Consider the following 14,680-nt stretch of genomic DNA (forward strand, 5'->3'; position numbering starts at 1 on the left):
ACAAAGTTGAAGAATATTGATATATGAAAATTCCGAAAAGTTTTGCAAAGCACGAATCGAATTCATAACAAGTTTTCAACTAGAAGGAAAGAAAATATTTACACAAGACACAAATCTTTTCAAGAAAAGACAATATATAGAAAAGCAGCGGTTTCATTGCTATTCTTCAGCATATAATTATACTGAAATCTGTAAATTGGGTATTTCTGAGCTTAAAACGTGTCGTCGGCTTGTTCTGAACTCATCATTGTTATTAAATGTAATATCAGTATTTAGTACAAATATACTGAGCCAAAAAAGTTTAGCAGCAAACATGTGAAATTTTATTCTATTACAAAATCATAGCAACACATAATTTTAATAATAACAAATGGAATTATGACATGTCAGAAGTAACTGAATGTTTATCACTCACATTTTCTTATGTAGCGCGGGAGGGTCAAAATGCGGAAATGAATATAGTGTTATTCAAAATCAAATTCTCAGCCATGCCCTAAGTGTACCAATGAAGGATTGACAGACATAACAGCAGCTGCCCTTAGTCAATGCACTACTTTTGTGGCCGGAAAAAAAACTTGTCACGTGTTGACGTAAAGCGAAGGAAGCGCTCCTCCCTTGACAATATTTTTTTTTTTGGTCTACGAGATATCGGCCTATCTTGTGCAAATGCAATTTGTCGATATCTGTTTGTCAGTCCTTAAACTGTTGCCTTATTCACATTAAATCGATCCACGATGTCAGTAACACTCTTCCGGCATCAACCATTCCAATAGCTTTCTGACGGTCATTGATTATGGACTTTTCGAATTGATTTTCCTCTAAGTTCAGTATTTTTGTGCTTTTACTTTTTTCGGGGATGCCTCACGGGGGGGGGGGGTAACGTCGATATTTTTTTGTTAGGGGTGTGCCATTTTTGCCTCAAAAAACGTACCCATTTTAATATAACATTCACTGAAATTCAGTACCGATAGTTATATAAATATTTAAGAAAGAATGACCCATACTTATACACAATATTTAAAATATGACCCATGCTTATATAAGCACTAACTCATCATCACTCATAATTCATAAATATACCAGCTACCCTTAAGTTTTTATATATGAATTGACATCGTTTGGTGCATATCAATAGCATATTTATATATGATATGTAGATCATACCCCAAATCAATATACAGTTATCAAACGTAAATGCATTTTAATATAGGATGTCATTAAAAAGGAGGGTCATTTTTATATAAAATCTCGCAAAATTATGACCCATATTTTTGGCACATCCCCGTTTTAGAATTTTTAATATGACGTCATTGTTTGTGCTTTTTTACAATTTCAAATGTGACGTCACTTTTTGCATTGAGGCTTTGTCTCTCGGGTGTTTTTTTTTTTTTTTTTTTTTTTTGTGTTGGATTATGTTGGTTTATGTAATATATCCGTTTTTATTCTGTAATTAGTTAATACTTCAATTTTATCATGTATATCATATATATAGTCATTTTATAAAATCTATTGTTTGCAAAAGTATAAATTATTCTAAATAATAAGGATTTTCTTATCCCAAGCAGAAAACCCTAGCCGTATTTTGCACAACTTTTTTGAACTTTTGGTCCTCGGTGCTGTTCAACTTTGTACTTGTTTTGTCTTTCATTTTTTTTTGTATCTGGGCGTCACTAGTTAGTCTTGTGTGGACAAAGCGTATTAAATTTTAAAACTTGTGCCCTTTGTTAGTTATTATTCGTGTGTTTCTTTGTCCAATATGTTCTCCTATTTATTTGTATTGTAGTCCTGTAATGTTATGTTGTCATTTTAATGTTATATTTAATATTGCCATTAAAGCGGGAGGTTTGGCATGCCATAAAACCAGGTTCAACCAATCATATTTTTTTCTTTAAAAAAATGTCCTGTACCAAGTCAGGAATATGGCCATTGTTATATTATAGATCGTTTCTGTGTGTGTTACATTTTACGTTGTGTTTCTGTTTGTAGTTTGTTTCCTCTTATATTTGAGTGTGAATTCGCATTGATATAATACGTGTCATGGTACTTTTCTATCCGAAATTCATGTCTTTAGTTTTGATGTTATATTTGTTATTCTCATCGTATTTTGTCTAATGCTAAGTTCGTTTCTGTGTGTGTTACATTTTAATGTTGTGTCATTGTTCTCCTCTTATATTTAATGCATTTCCCTCAGTTTAAGTTTGTAACCCGGATTTTTTTTCTATCGATTTATGAGTTTCGAACAGCGGTATACTACTATTGCCTTTATTCATCAATAACCATTATATGCATATACACATGTATGAATGTCTTGCAAAGAAATAAGTAAATTTAATCAATCATTGCAGTTAACACCTGGATGATTTTCCCAGAAATTCTACCATTTGTGGCAAAAAAATTCGTAGAACTATAACATTTACCAGCTAACAGATTATCTCTTAGCATCATCAATTGGCCATTTTTCGGACAATCTTTGAACAAGTCAGTAATAAATGTACCAATACAAGATTAAGTGGCTTGACACGAATTTATATATCTATATTTTTTTACCGTTAAAGTACAAATGTCTGTGTCATTTTCGAACGTTTACAAAAACATTATTGTATATTCAGGTCACACGTTCTGTGAATTTCATTCTGAAATTTAACGGTTGTCATTTATGAAGCAGGAACTGTCTATCTTTTCGTAGCACATGAGTTCAGCGTCGGATCGGGTTGTTTATCTATATTTTTTTCTTTTTTTTTCTTTACTTTTTTAATTTGTGGACTCTTGTAATTCTTTGTTTTAATTTTCCGTTTATGGACAGATATTATTACATTGGTTTTTAACATTACAGCGACGACCAACCTCCTTCTAAGACTGACATATAAATAGATAGTGAATCCTAGGGACTTTTTAGATTAATGCAAATCCTGTTTTGTTTTTAACAAACTATTAAACAGGTAAATTTTCAGGTGAACAAAATAGCGTCAAAAGTTCAGCGGTCGTTTTAATCATGTTTGTATTATTATCATAATAAATAATAATCCTCCTACATTTGTTATGGCTTTTCCATGACCTCATCTTAATCTACAAAATATTTAGGGGACTGTCAAATTTGAAAAATGTCTCGATAATTGTTTAATGTTGATTAAGATAGATACGTGACTATTTTAAGATCGTTTATTCCAATAACGTGTATTTTACCTGTAATGTGAAAACAAGATTTTAAAAAATACATGTATGTCATCAATATAGAGCATTGAAGCATGGTTATTGTGTTTGGTCCACCTGACGTAACATTAGCCACGGAATTACGTCAAGGTGTGCTAAAATGACTGGACTTGTACAGGAACAAGGAAAAAGAAAACTGCAAGCTAATTGAATAGTTTCTGATATAAATTTCTCCCCCAAAATTGAAACAAATCATATTCTTCTTGAAAGTTAAACTTTAAACATTATTTTTTCATAGTAGAGATTTATTTTAACTTTAACAATATGTTAAACTTACCATGTATGAAAGTATTGTTTTGTTCTTTTATATTTTTATATGGTAAAGTATCTTCAAATACAATACCGCTGAAAGGTAAGATTACATATAATCATGTATATAAAATTTTGTTGATTTTTTTTCTTTTGATACTAAGCTAATTTACAGCTTCGTTATTCCAATGGTAATATTTCTAAAATGTCAAAGTTCTTCTCTTGCTTAAGATTTCAAAACATTATTTATATATTTATTCACAAAAACTTATTTCATCCATCTTTTTCCAGGATGCCAGGGTAAAATGGATATGATATTCGTGGTAGATGGATCCGATCACAATACTCCATCAGACTTTAACATTCTCAAAGACACCCTTATTGAGCTAGTAGAACGACTTCACATCGGCCAAGGCGGAGCAAGGATGGGACTTATTGTTTTCAGTCAGACTGTAACAAAGGAAATCACAGTTACCGGAAACCAAGCATTACTTAAAAGGGAGATAAGTAACCTTAAACAGATCGGCACAGGAGTTAATATAGCTACAGGACTTCAAACTATGATTAAAATGTTCACGGATACTTACAAAAGTGTAGGTGTACCTAAAATAGGGACTGTTATTGCCACCGAACGTTCTACTGATCCTGGACAAACAATAGGAGTTGCATTTGAAGCTAAAAATGAAGGAATTCGTATGAATTCTATTGGAGTATCTACTTTCGCAGATAGGACGGAACTATCTGGTGTAGCTAATGCCGATGACAAAGTACTGATGGTCAACACGTACCAGGACCTAGCAGATGCTGTTGGAAATGTTGTCACGATGGTGTGTCCAGGTTAGTCGTTATGTAATCCAATAGTCATTTTAGATATTGAAAAGTTTTGGTCTGTTATCATATCGGTTCATTATAAAGTTTATCACTTTTGAAAAGTTTCATTTAGTGTGGAGACGAAACAGCAATGTAACGTAAATTAAGAGAGGGAAAAAAAACTAAGAATGTAGAGGCCAAAACGATTTAAAAGCAAAGAGACTGGTGAATGGAATGACCTTTACAAACATTTGATATATAAATACAATTATTTGTAATACTAAGTACCAAGAGGAGATAATATACAAGGAAAAAGGTGTATCAGTTCATATATGATATATAAATATGTGAATATTGTTTATCATAAGAACAACACTTGTATAGCTATTTTGTCACTTATTTCATTATTGTTTAAGCCATTGTTACTTTATCTTCGTTTGACAAGTACATGTATATATAACTTACTCTTGTCTTGGACTCTCCTCTCCGACTAACTGTTTTGTGTGTAATCGATAATTGCTATTTTTACTTCATAGTATCATGTTGATATATTTTATGGGACGGCAATACATTTATCCTGATTTAGAGTAATTTCTCGCAATTTGATTGGCTGATATTGTCCTAATAAATTTCAGTACAATTTTTTATCACGTCAATTGGAATTATCTCCCTTATTTATTACGTCAATTGGAATTATCTCCCTTATTTATTACGTCAATTGGAATTATCTCCCTTATACCATTGACCTAATAGAAAAAAAAAACAATTGAGTTGCTTTGTAGTCATAATATTTTTTATTTTTCACATTTTTTTATTTAATATCTAAAATATATTTATTGATATTGTCCTAACATTGAATTTGAATATAATAATATGTAATATAACAAAATCAGGATAAATTCGTTACACAGTGTTCAATTGTCCTAATACGGAATTTATCGGGTCAATAAAATTCATATCGGGTTTGGCTTCGCCTCACCCGATATGAATTTTATTGACCCGATAAATTCTCGTATTAGGACAATTGCACACTGTGTAACTAATAGTATTCGAACGGACCATTTTATTTGGACATAATTTTAAGCCTGTGGGCAAAGTTTGATAAGTGCCACTCGTAAAGTGCTTGGTTTCTTTCAAAATTTCCAATATCAACACACACTATTGCTCTGTTTAACCAGTATATTGCTATGATTGTTTCGTTTTACCTGTATGACATGTTCGTTTTGTTTACCCTGAATGGTATTATCGTTTTGTTGTACCTGAATGAACTAATGGTTTGGTTTTACATGTAATCAATATCGATTTTGTTTAACCTGTATGCCATTATGGTCTTTTTACCTATACGTCTGTATGGTTTAGTTTTATATGTTTGCAATGATGGAATTGTTCTACCTGTTTATAACGACTTTTGTTTTCCCTGTATGACACGATGGATTAACAAATGCGGTATTGTTTAATGTGCATGTCATGGTGATTTTGTTCTACCTGTAAGCTTTTACGGATTTGTTGTATCTGTCTTCAATGATGTTTTATTTTTGCTTGTTTATACCATGACAAATTTATTTTAGCTATATGTCATGGTGTTTTGATTAGTCTGTATTGTAATATGGTTGTTTTATCCCTGTATATAATGCTCACTTATCTTAAATCCATGCTGTATTTGGTTTTCTGTAAATAGAAAAAGAGAAGAAATTGCCTCTTGATTTATCAACATTTATAAATGTATAAACTCAAAGCTGTTTTAAGAAACACATTTTCAAAAATAAAGGAACTGTTTTAATTAATATACTTTTTTTATTTTGTTTATAGCACAAAATTTAACCACATGGATTCCCTCTACTACGACTACATCGACAACTACCACCCAGGCTCCTCAAACAACAACACCTTCACGTACCAAACGGTCGCCTATATCTGGTGAGTACCACGTCTTTTATATGATACCGGCACTGACTCGTTCAACTCTTTTATATCGTAATGTAATCCCATATATTGATTAAAGACACATAAAGGAAGCGGAAAATGCAATTTAAAGGAAAATTTTACGAAATTACATTACAAGTTCATTGATTTAATGATATAAATTGTATGCAAAGACAGCATTACAGAATGAAGAATAGTCCTTAATTCAAATGTGCTAAATAATAAGGTGCATAATGTTATTACTAATTCTTATAATCATTGCCACTTATCATAATACAATGTACATGTAGTTACTTTTTAAATTATGTATCAATATAATTTCAACTTCTGTATATCCTTATAGGCCCTTGTGAGCATTGTGAATTGAGGAATGGAGTCGGCTACAATCCACATCCAGAAGACTGTGATAAGTTTATCCAATGTTACTTTGGTGAAAATAATGAGATAGTTGGCGCTTACAGGCAGTGTCCATGGGGACAATATTGGGACCAAGAAGTTCTCACCTGTAGACCTGCTGAAAATGTTGTCTGTCATAAGGGTATGTAATATATACATTCAATGCTAATTGTCGTATCCTTTTCTATGCAAATGGCATACTTGAGAAGCGTGTTTATTTATTTAAGTCATTTGTGATTTAAAATAAATACTTTGAACGTTTTGCTTTAACTCAATTTACAAGGACAATTATTATCCCGTACTGCTAAATGTTACTTGAGGGAAACTTAGTTAATGATGAGGATGTTATTTACCAGAATGAAAGGTTAAATTATTTTAATGAGTCAATTAAATTGTATTTATTTTATTGTAGAGAAATGCAGACTGCCTGGTTTGTTGTCCTATCCTTACGGTAATATAAAAAACAACCGTGCTTATTGGAAATGTAACCTTGGAAAGTCTGTTTCTCTGTGTTGTCCTGAGGGATACTTGTACAGACCATATCAAGGATGTGTTGAGTTCAATGGTAAAACTGAAACCTGTCCTCCGATTGTTTATCACGAGGGAGCCTGTGATATGAGACCAGTGTTTGGAAATGCAACTTACTACGAAAGAATAGTTCACGGAAACTGGATAAGAATGCCATGTGCACCAGGGACTCACTATGATCCAACCGAATGCGCATGCAGTTTGTTTTATCCAACATACATAAGCAATGGTATGCATTTTATGTATATGTATGTTTTTCGCCAGTAAATGTAGGAAGTTTCAAAATATTGATGTGTTACATATTCCAGTGGCAAAACATATGCATCTAGTTATCGACAGTTTGGTAATCGAAATTCTTAAAAAGTTAAGCCGTCTGACAAGCCTCGAGTATATCGTGCCTTTCTATATCTGCACATGCATGTACTCAATACGGCTCCAACTATTTACTTTTCAACACGGTGATGATATAAACAAGATAAACATACATTTGTCACAACTTGATTCTGATAAGTTTTCAAACCTAAATGTGCGTTTGTCTAGTTTTCTTACTTTCTGTTCTATTCGTTTTCAAGTTGGTATAGTATAACGCTGGATATACATGAGGTTGTTGAACTTTTTGTCCTTTGTTGCGTCGTATCCCCTTGAACTTCATCATTTGTTTTCTATTGGAATAATAAGGATTTTTTACCACAATAGCACACTGATTGTGACCTGATTTTTGTATTATTTCTTAGTATTGTGGGCGTACTTTTGTTATGATTTTTGATGTTTATAATGAGTTTTACGCGTCTTAATTTGCATTGAAGAAAACAATTAGAAGAATGCCATATATTATATCTTTTTACACCAGTTGTCGAAAATATTTTATTAAAAGCCGATTTGATATTATGATTGACATTTATCGATTTGTTTAACATGGTACACATCGCCACATTGATTATTTTATTCTGGTAACTTTGAAACATTCCGTATATAGCAATCTATTTTAATCATAGAATGTAATAATTATAATAAAACTGTTATTTAAGGGCATATTTATTATACGTTTTTAATATTTCATAAACAAATAACCTTCAACTTTAAAACGTTTACTTATGATTATTTAAATTCGTATGACTAAATACTTTAAAAAAAAAACCTCGAGATATCAGCGATGGATTGTGTCAAACTTTGTCAAATTACCGAAAATATGATGTTAAGAATGTAACACCAGACAATTTTTTATACTAAACTTTATAGCATACGAAAGAAAATAAATACTCTCAAATAAATAGTTAAACACCTTTTCAAAATATATGTATACTAATAAACAGTTTGATTTTTTTGGCAGAATGTAAACCCGAGTTGTTCATATCATTCGATGGTACAGAAATCAAAGATGATTCCGGTAAAAACAATTATATAGAAAACCATAACGTTTCAATAAGGAAGATCAATGGTAGTAGTTATGGTTACTTTGATGGAAATTCCAAAATTGTTATTCCAAGATTTGCCAATTTTGAGTCAACAGACTTTGTTATAAAGATGAACTATTCACACACTCCAAATGATAGATTAGAGTCCCTGATTAGTAATGGCGATGACTGTTGCGACAATGTCCCGTCCATGGCTTTGGTCAAAAGTAGACGTAATGTTCATTACATGATAAAGACAGTCGATGAAAAGACGAGAGAGGATTCAGTGTCCACCTTCCATCTTCCATCAATCGTAAGTATTAATCGATATATATCATTTCGTATAATATTCAAATATCATGAGAAATTGATGTGGAATAGCCAAATGCAACAATGTCTTGGAAAAAAATGAATGAACAGAATTATTTATCTTTATGAGAACAGACTTCGTGTCCTAAACCATTACACAACACCTGTTAAGCATGCTAGTATATTAAGATAAAATATATTTTATCGGATATTGTAATAGAAATTCTTTAAAGATGTCAACTGAGAGATTTATTCGATGTAAAAATCCTTCGAAATTTAAAAAAATTACGATTCAGTAAAAGAAACAATAGTTGCAACTACACAATAAATTAAACGCGTAACACCAATATAAAACGTAACATGAATAAATACAAAAGAACTCCAATTAGGCATACAGAGAGCAGTTGCGATCAGCTATACATTGAGGGTATGCCTATTTGGCGGTCACTCTTTATCGCTTCTAAGTCAATTTGGTTTAATTTTGCTCATTATTTCATCATATGCAATATTATATAGACAGATAACATTGTTATTTTAATTTCAGGCTGATCCTCATAATAACTGGAATGAGGTTTATTATATACATGACAGTTTGAGACTGGAAGGTAGAAGTAATGGTATAAGACATGAAGATTATGCAGTTGGTAAAATAAAGAAAACAAAAGCTGGATTACAAATAGGAGCTGGAAGACTTTTTAAAAATTTTACAGGATTAATAGACTATGTAGCAGTCTATCTGTGTAGACCTTCACATCTGTAAATAAATCAAGATAAATATGAATGAAAAGTATTAAATTGGATAAAGAATTAGAGATTTGATGAACCTATGAAGTTTATGATAAAAGAAGGTAATGATCTCCTTTAAGTAAATTCCAAATAACACGTCTGTGATATTCTATTGTTTATATGTATAAAATGTTATTTCATTTATGTATATATTAATTTGTTGAAGTTAAATGCGAGCATAAGGTATCAAATGCTTACTGATGTATCTAATTGTTACAGTCGATCACCTTGATTGATTTATTATGCGTCCCAAGATTCTTTGCTTTCATTTTAGTAAACGATGTTTTATTTTGTACCTCATATAGCAGCTGTAAATAGAACATTGATATTATCATAGCATCTACAATTGTGTACACTTATCATTATAGTTTTAGAAACTTATCTTTTGTTTAATAAAAATACATGATACGACTTGCGTTTCTTCAAATTGAATCAACGGCATCGAATAAATGTTACTAAAACAACGCCCTGTTATTGTATACTCCGCATTTCATTCTGTTTAGTTGTACTATTATTGTTGTTGTTGGTTTTTGGTAGGCTGCTTACTTTAGTTGCACTACTAGTATACATCAAGTATTCACAAATCCACGGCTTCAAAGTGTGAGTGTTCCTGTTAAATCCAGAAAAACCCTTTGGTTGTATCAAATTAATAAAGTGTAACTAATATTAACCATTATTAACTAGTACCTGGATGATACCGTTGGTGTTTAACTGTTAGTCCCTGAGAGCATCATTCGCTCAGTTGTCAGTGCTATGCAGCTTACTAGATTTATAACGTAACTTTTTCCTTGATATGTAACGAAATGATAAAGAAACGAAATGATTAAGGAATGTTTCAGCTCTCTCTGGCAATTGTCTTTGTAGATTTGGGCTATTTCTAATCTCCTCAAGTATTTAAATATCTTTTTCTTTCAAGCATTCCATGAGATGCTTAATATTGAAAAGCAATTCGAAGGCATCGAAATTATTAACTGCAATTTATGACTAAAAATTCCTGCATCTATATTTAATTTTCTGTTCTGTTTTTCATTTTCAAACTGCATTGCAAAGTTTCGTTGGGTCTATGTATGTGTGTTGGTTTGAGGGTATAACCTTCTATTCATAGTTTGAAATTGGGAATCTTCAACAAATTTACACTCGCTCTAAATTGCATGACAGGTGTTGCTAATGATGCAGTATCTGCTTACATAGATTGAGAACCTGAAAACACCCTTAGTTTTTGGGGTTGCACAGTCTTTATTTTCTATGAAGTGTTCGAGGCATTTGTTGGTCCTTTCGCCATGGCGTTCTTGTTTTTGTGTAACTAGTTTACTGAAGCTGTTTACTAAAGAAATAAGATTGACAAATCACTTAGAAACTCATCAATCACCTGGTCTGGTAATCTTTTGTCGCAATTATAAAATTCCAACACTGGTATATATATGATGAGTTTATTTACAACCACTGGGTCGTTGCCACTTCTGGTGGAGTTTTATTCCCGAGGGTATTACTAGCCAATTAGTCGACACTTCTATGTTTCACGAATTATCATTGGTTTGGTCAAAAATATAAAGTTTTTTTTTTACCTAAGGAATAAATTACCTTAGCTTGGCAAAACTTTTAGGATATTTTTTATCCTAAATGCTCTTCATCTTTGTACTTTATTTAGTCATCTTATCTTTTTTATCGATTCCTTTGTAGACGAAACGCGTGTCATGCGCAATTACAAAATTTCAAATCTTGTATTCATTAAGGGTTTATTTACCTAACGACAGCCGCAAAAGAGTAAGTCAGGAATAATGAAGGGTGTCTTTTACGTGCAAGAGATATGGCTCTCTCTTAACACATGTCCGCCATTTATCGCCCCCTTCTGACAAATTATCATCGTTTTCTTAAGACCATACTCGCAAATTGTGTCATGGGAGAGCCAAAAATTCACTCCCTGAAATATTCATCCCGGAACGGGAATCGACCAAGTGTTAGTAATCACGGCTTTTGTTTCATTGTATTAGATTCCTAAACGTAAGCATCCTTACTAACATTGTAATATTGCGCGATCTTCAAGGTGCTCTACGAAACCTCTCTAAATTTTTTACAGCAATCAAAGCCGGTGTCAACGTTATTGTGAAATTAACTTATCTTGGGTCGGTGTTAATCAGATGTGGATACTTAAAAATTCGAAAGATATGAGTACATCCAATCGAAGTATATTTCCTCTTACAATACTATTAGGTCATTTTATTTTCCTACCCTTTAGACAAGTTATCCAACTTCCATCTAAAAGACAAAAAGAAACAGAAGTTACTGCCTTATCTCATTAAATAAGAATGACCAACAAAGATAAAAGTATATTGTTTTGGAGAGGTAAAAGTCGTATTCTGAAGAAAAAAAAATCAAACTGAATCCAACAAAAAAAAACATTGAATATGACTTTATCAAGATGCTTGATTCCTTGATTGACAAACTATTTGTTATAAGGACATGTTTTTCATTGTGCATTCCCTTGATATACATCCGTGATCCTCTGATTAACTTGTTCCTATAACTATATTTGGCTGACTTTATATAGTAGAATGTATAGATGATGACATATCACTAAATAATTCAAAGGTTGGTGATTATGTTGAACGCATGTTTCCCATCGAATTGGAATCAAAGAATACAACTTATAAAGTTTATTCTGTCTGATTTTATGATTTTTATGTGGGTTGATTGAGAACAAACTTTAAGGTCACATAGATGATTTTATAAACTTTCCATTCTGTGTATCACCATTTTGGCAACGTCTGCATATAGATTATACATCTGCTAGTTTATACGATTTCAAGAGATTGAATTTCATAACATTATGTCTTGATAGAGAGTTGCTGCTTACAAGGAAGATTTTAGACCAAGAGTTGTATGTGGTGAAGTTGACATTATCCTATCATAAACGTTACGAGTAAATTGACAAGTTGATTGACCGTTATGGAATATCTGTTTCCAAGATGATGACAGATATGTTTCATTTGTCGTAACAAAAATGTTGACTTCTTGTTCTTGAATATGACATACCATTTAGATTTATGCTTTTTTTGTAGTTACATGAGCATCACAAAATGTGCCACAGAGGAGTAGGATATGGTTACTCTTCAGGAGTACCTGAGATTATCATCTGTTTTAGTGGGATTCGTGTTTTTCATTCTTTAAAGTCTATGTTGTGATTTTTGTACCTTTTTTTTGCCATGCTATTGTTTTTTTCCGGCTTATAAACTTGGATATTTCTTGGTATCTTTCACCTCTGTTTTGTGAGTTTGAATGTACCCTTGTAATCTTCCGTCCCTGGTTAATCTTTTGTTTTTGTGTGATTAGCTCGGTTTTATGTGTAGCACAGAGAGAAAACTTGGATATTCATTTATCACACACCATTACAGAGAAGTCCGTATTTGTTTTTTTAATATTTCAGATTTCAGATTTCAACAACTTTTTTTAACTAAGGAAATCAAGCAAAGAAAATGTAGCCTTTGTTCGGATTCTTATGCTTTAATATTTTTCTAAAGAAAGTCTGAGTTTTGTTTCTTACATATTTTGTGTACTTTGAATCTGAATAAGAAGAAAATGGTTTTTGCGGCTAACTTGATGTTATGGTGAGGTGTTAGAAACTTATAGAACCTTTGTTTTAAAGTTTAAAAAAAAACCCAACTCAATCAATCATGATACAGTAAACCGCCATGAAACAAACAGTGTGAAAACGTACTATTGTCACACGAACATGTTTATTTCCTCCTAATTCGCCTCAGTTTAGATCTAAACAAAGGAATACAAAATAGGTGTTGCATTGTAAAAGTTTTCCTTACCACAAAACCACCGACGTGCGAAAATAAAATTCAAATGAAGCTTTGTTATTTGAAAAATGTTTTAAAAAATCGAAAAACCACAGAAGAGCCATATTTAAATTTGACCTGATCTATGAAAAGTGTAGGAATTGCTAAATAAAGCATGTTCTGTGGGTTACCACAATGAGACATTACATCATTCGCCATCTTCGTCATCGTGGTTATACTTAGCATGATGCTCTACTGCCATGTAATCATGGAATCCCTTTATCGAACATGAATAATTAGGCAACATTGGAACTTTATACCGTGGTGGTGCATAAGATTCATGGGTATTAGCTTGGTAATTTCTTCTTTACTTTTACATTATGCAAAGTTTAGTTCTTTGCATCACTGTAGACATAAAAGACAGTAAAAAAGATTCCTTGGAGACAGAAAAAAAAATATCAATCGTTGAAATACAGACAAAAACATGCAAGAAATCCAAAACATAATACAAGACAAAGTTCAGAGAAACAAAGTTGAGAAATAAAGAACCACCAGTTGGTTAGATTTATAACAATGTTTATTTTAAAATTAAAATCCAAATACACGTGTAACAAGTTTGATTTATGTGTACTTTAAATAAAAAAGGACATAATTATAAATCAAACAATGTACTTTTATTGGCCAAGTCTCATCCATGTTAATAAATCTTCATATGAAAGAATAAACAACTAGTGTATGCCTATACACATATTTAACAGCGCCTGATGTTGTTTCATAACCTTACCGGTTTCGGTTCAAAAGGGACCTTCATCAGAAGCAGAAGTAGATTTGCACCTTATTTATATAGATACGGTAATATTTTATTCCAAACTGATACACATGATTAGTATGGCTTCTACTTACGAAAGCTCCATTTGGAACTAGTGTGTTTACAGACCTTTTATGTCAGTGCACCCTTCCTATATTGTCTTATAAATTTTCATACTCATTTTACCTACTACACATTAAACAATATACATTTCTAGGTTGAATGCAAAAATGTATCAATATATTTCTCTAATTCTTAGATGATGTTTACTTTTCATGACCTGGTGTATTGATTTTTTTAATCTAATCGTTTGATCTCAGTTCTTTGTCAAATTTGAATTACGACGTCATTTGTGAATTTTGAAATTCGTTGTTACATATTTGTTTGGTTTCATACTGATTGAGATTATAACAAAAAGTTAGACCGCTGTATATTTGACTTTTTTACCTATTATGTCTGTTTGTTCTATTCACATATCGTTGTCA

The 14,680-nt window shown here is 31.8% G+C and overlaps 1 protein-coding gene across 1 annotated transcript; it reads left to right on the forward strand.

The window, feature by feature from the left end:
- The first annotated feature begins 3,755 nt into the window (after positions 1–3,755).
- Positions 3,756–9,932, forward strand: LOC143081577 (protein PIF-like). The gene is made up of 6 exons (XM_076257374.1): positions 3,756–4,296; positions 6,079–6,186; positions 6,536–6,730; positions 7,001–7,345; positions 8,447–8,823; positions 9,364–9,932. The coding sequence occupies exons 1-6, from the start codon at positions 3,765–3,767 to the stop codon at positions 9,577–9,579; spliced, it is 1,773 nt and encodes a 590-aa protein (XP_076113489.1). The 5' UTR covers positions 3,756–3,764; the 3' UTR covers positions 9,580–9,932.
- The last annotated feature ends 4,748 nt before the right edge of the window (positions 9,933–14,680 follow it).

This window comes from Mytilus galloprovincialis, chromosome 7 (genome assembly GCF_965363235.1).
Source record: "Mytilus galloprovincialis chromosome 7, xbMytGall1.hap1.1, whole genome shotgun sequence".
In the NCBI taxonomy this organism is placed as follows: domain Eukaryota; kingdom Metazoa; phylum Mollusca; class Bivalvia; order Mytilida; family Mytilidae; genus Mytilus; species Mytilus galloprovincialis.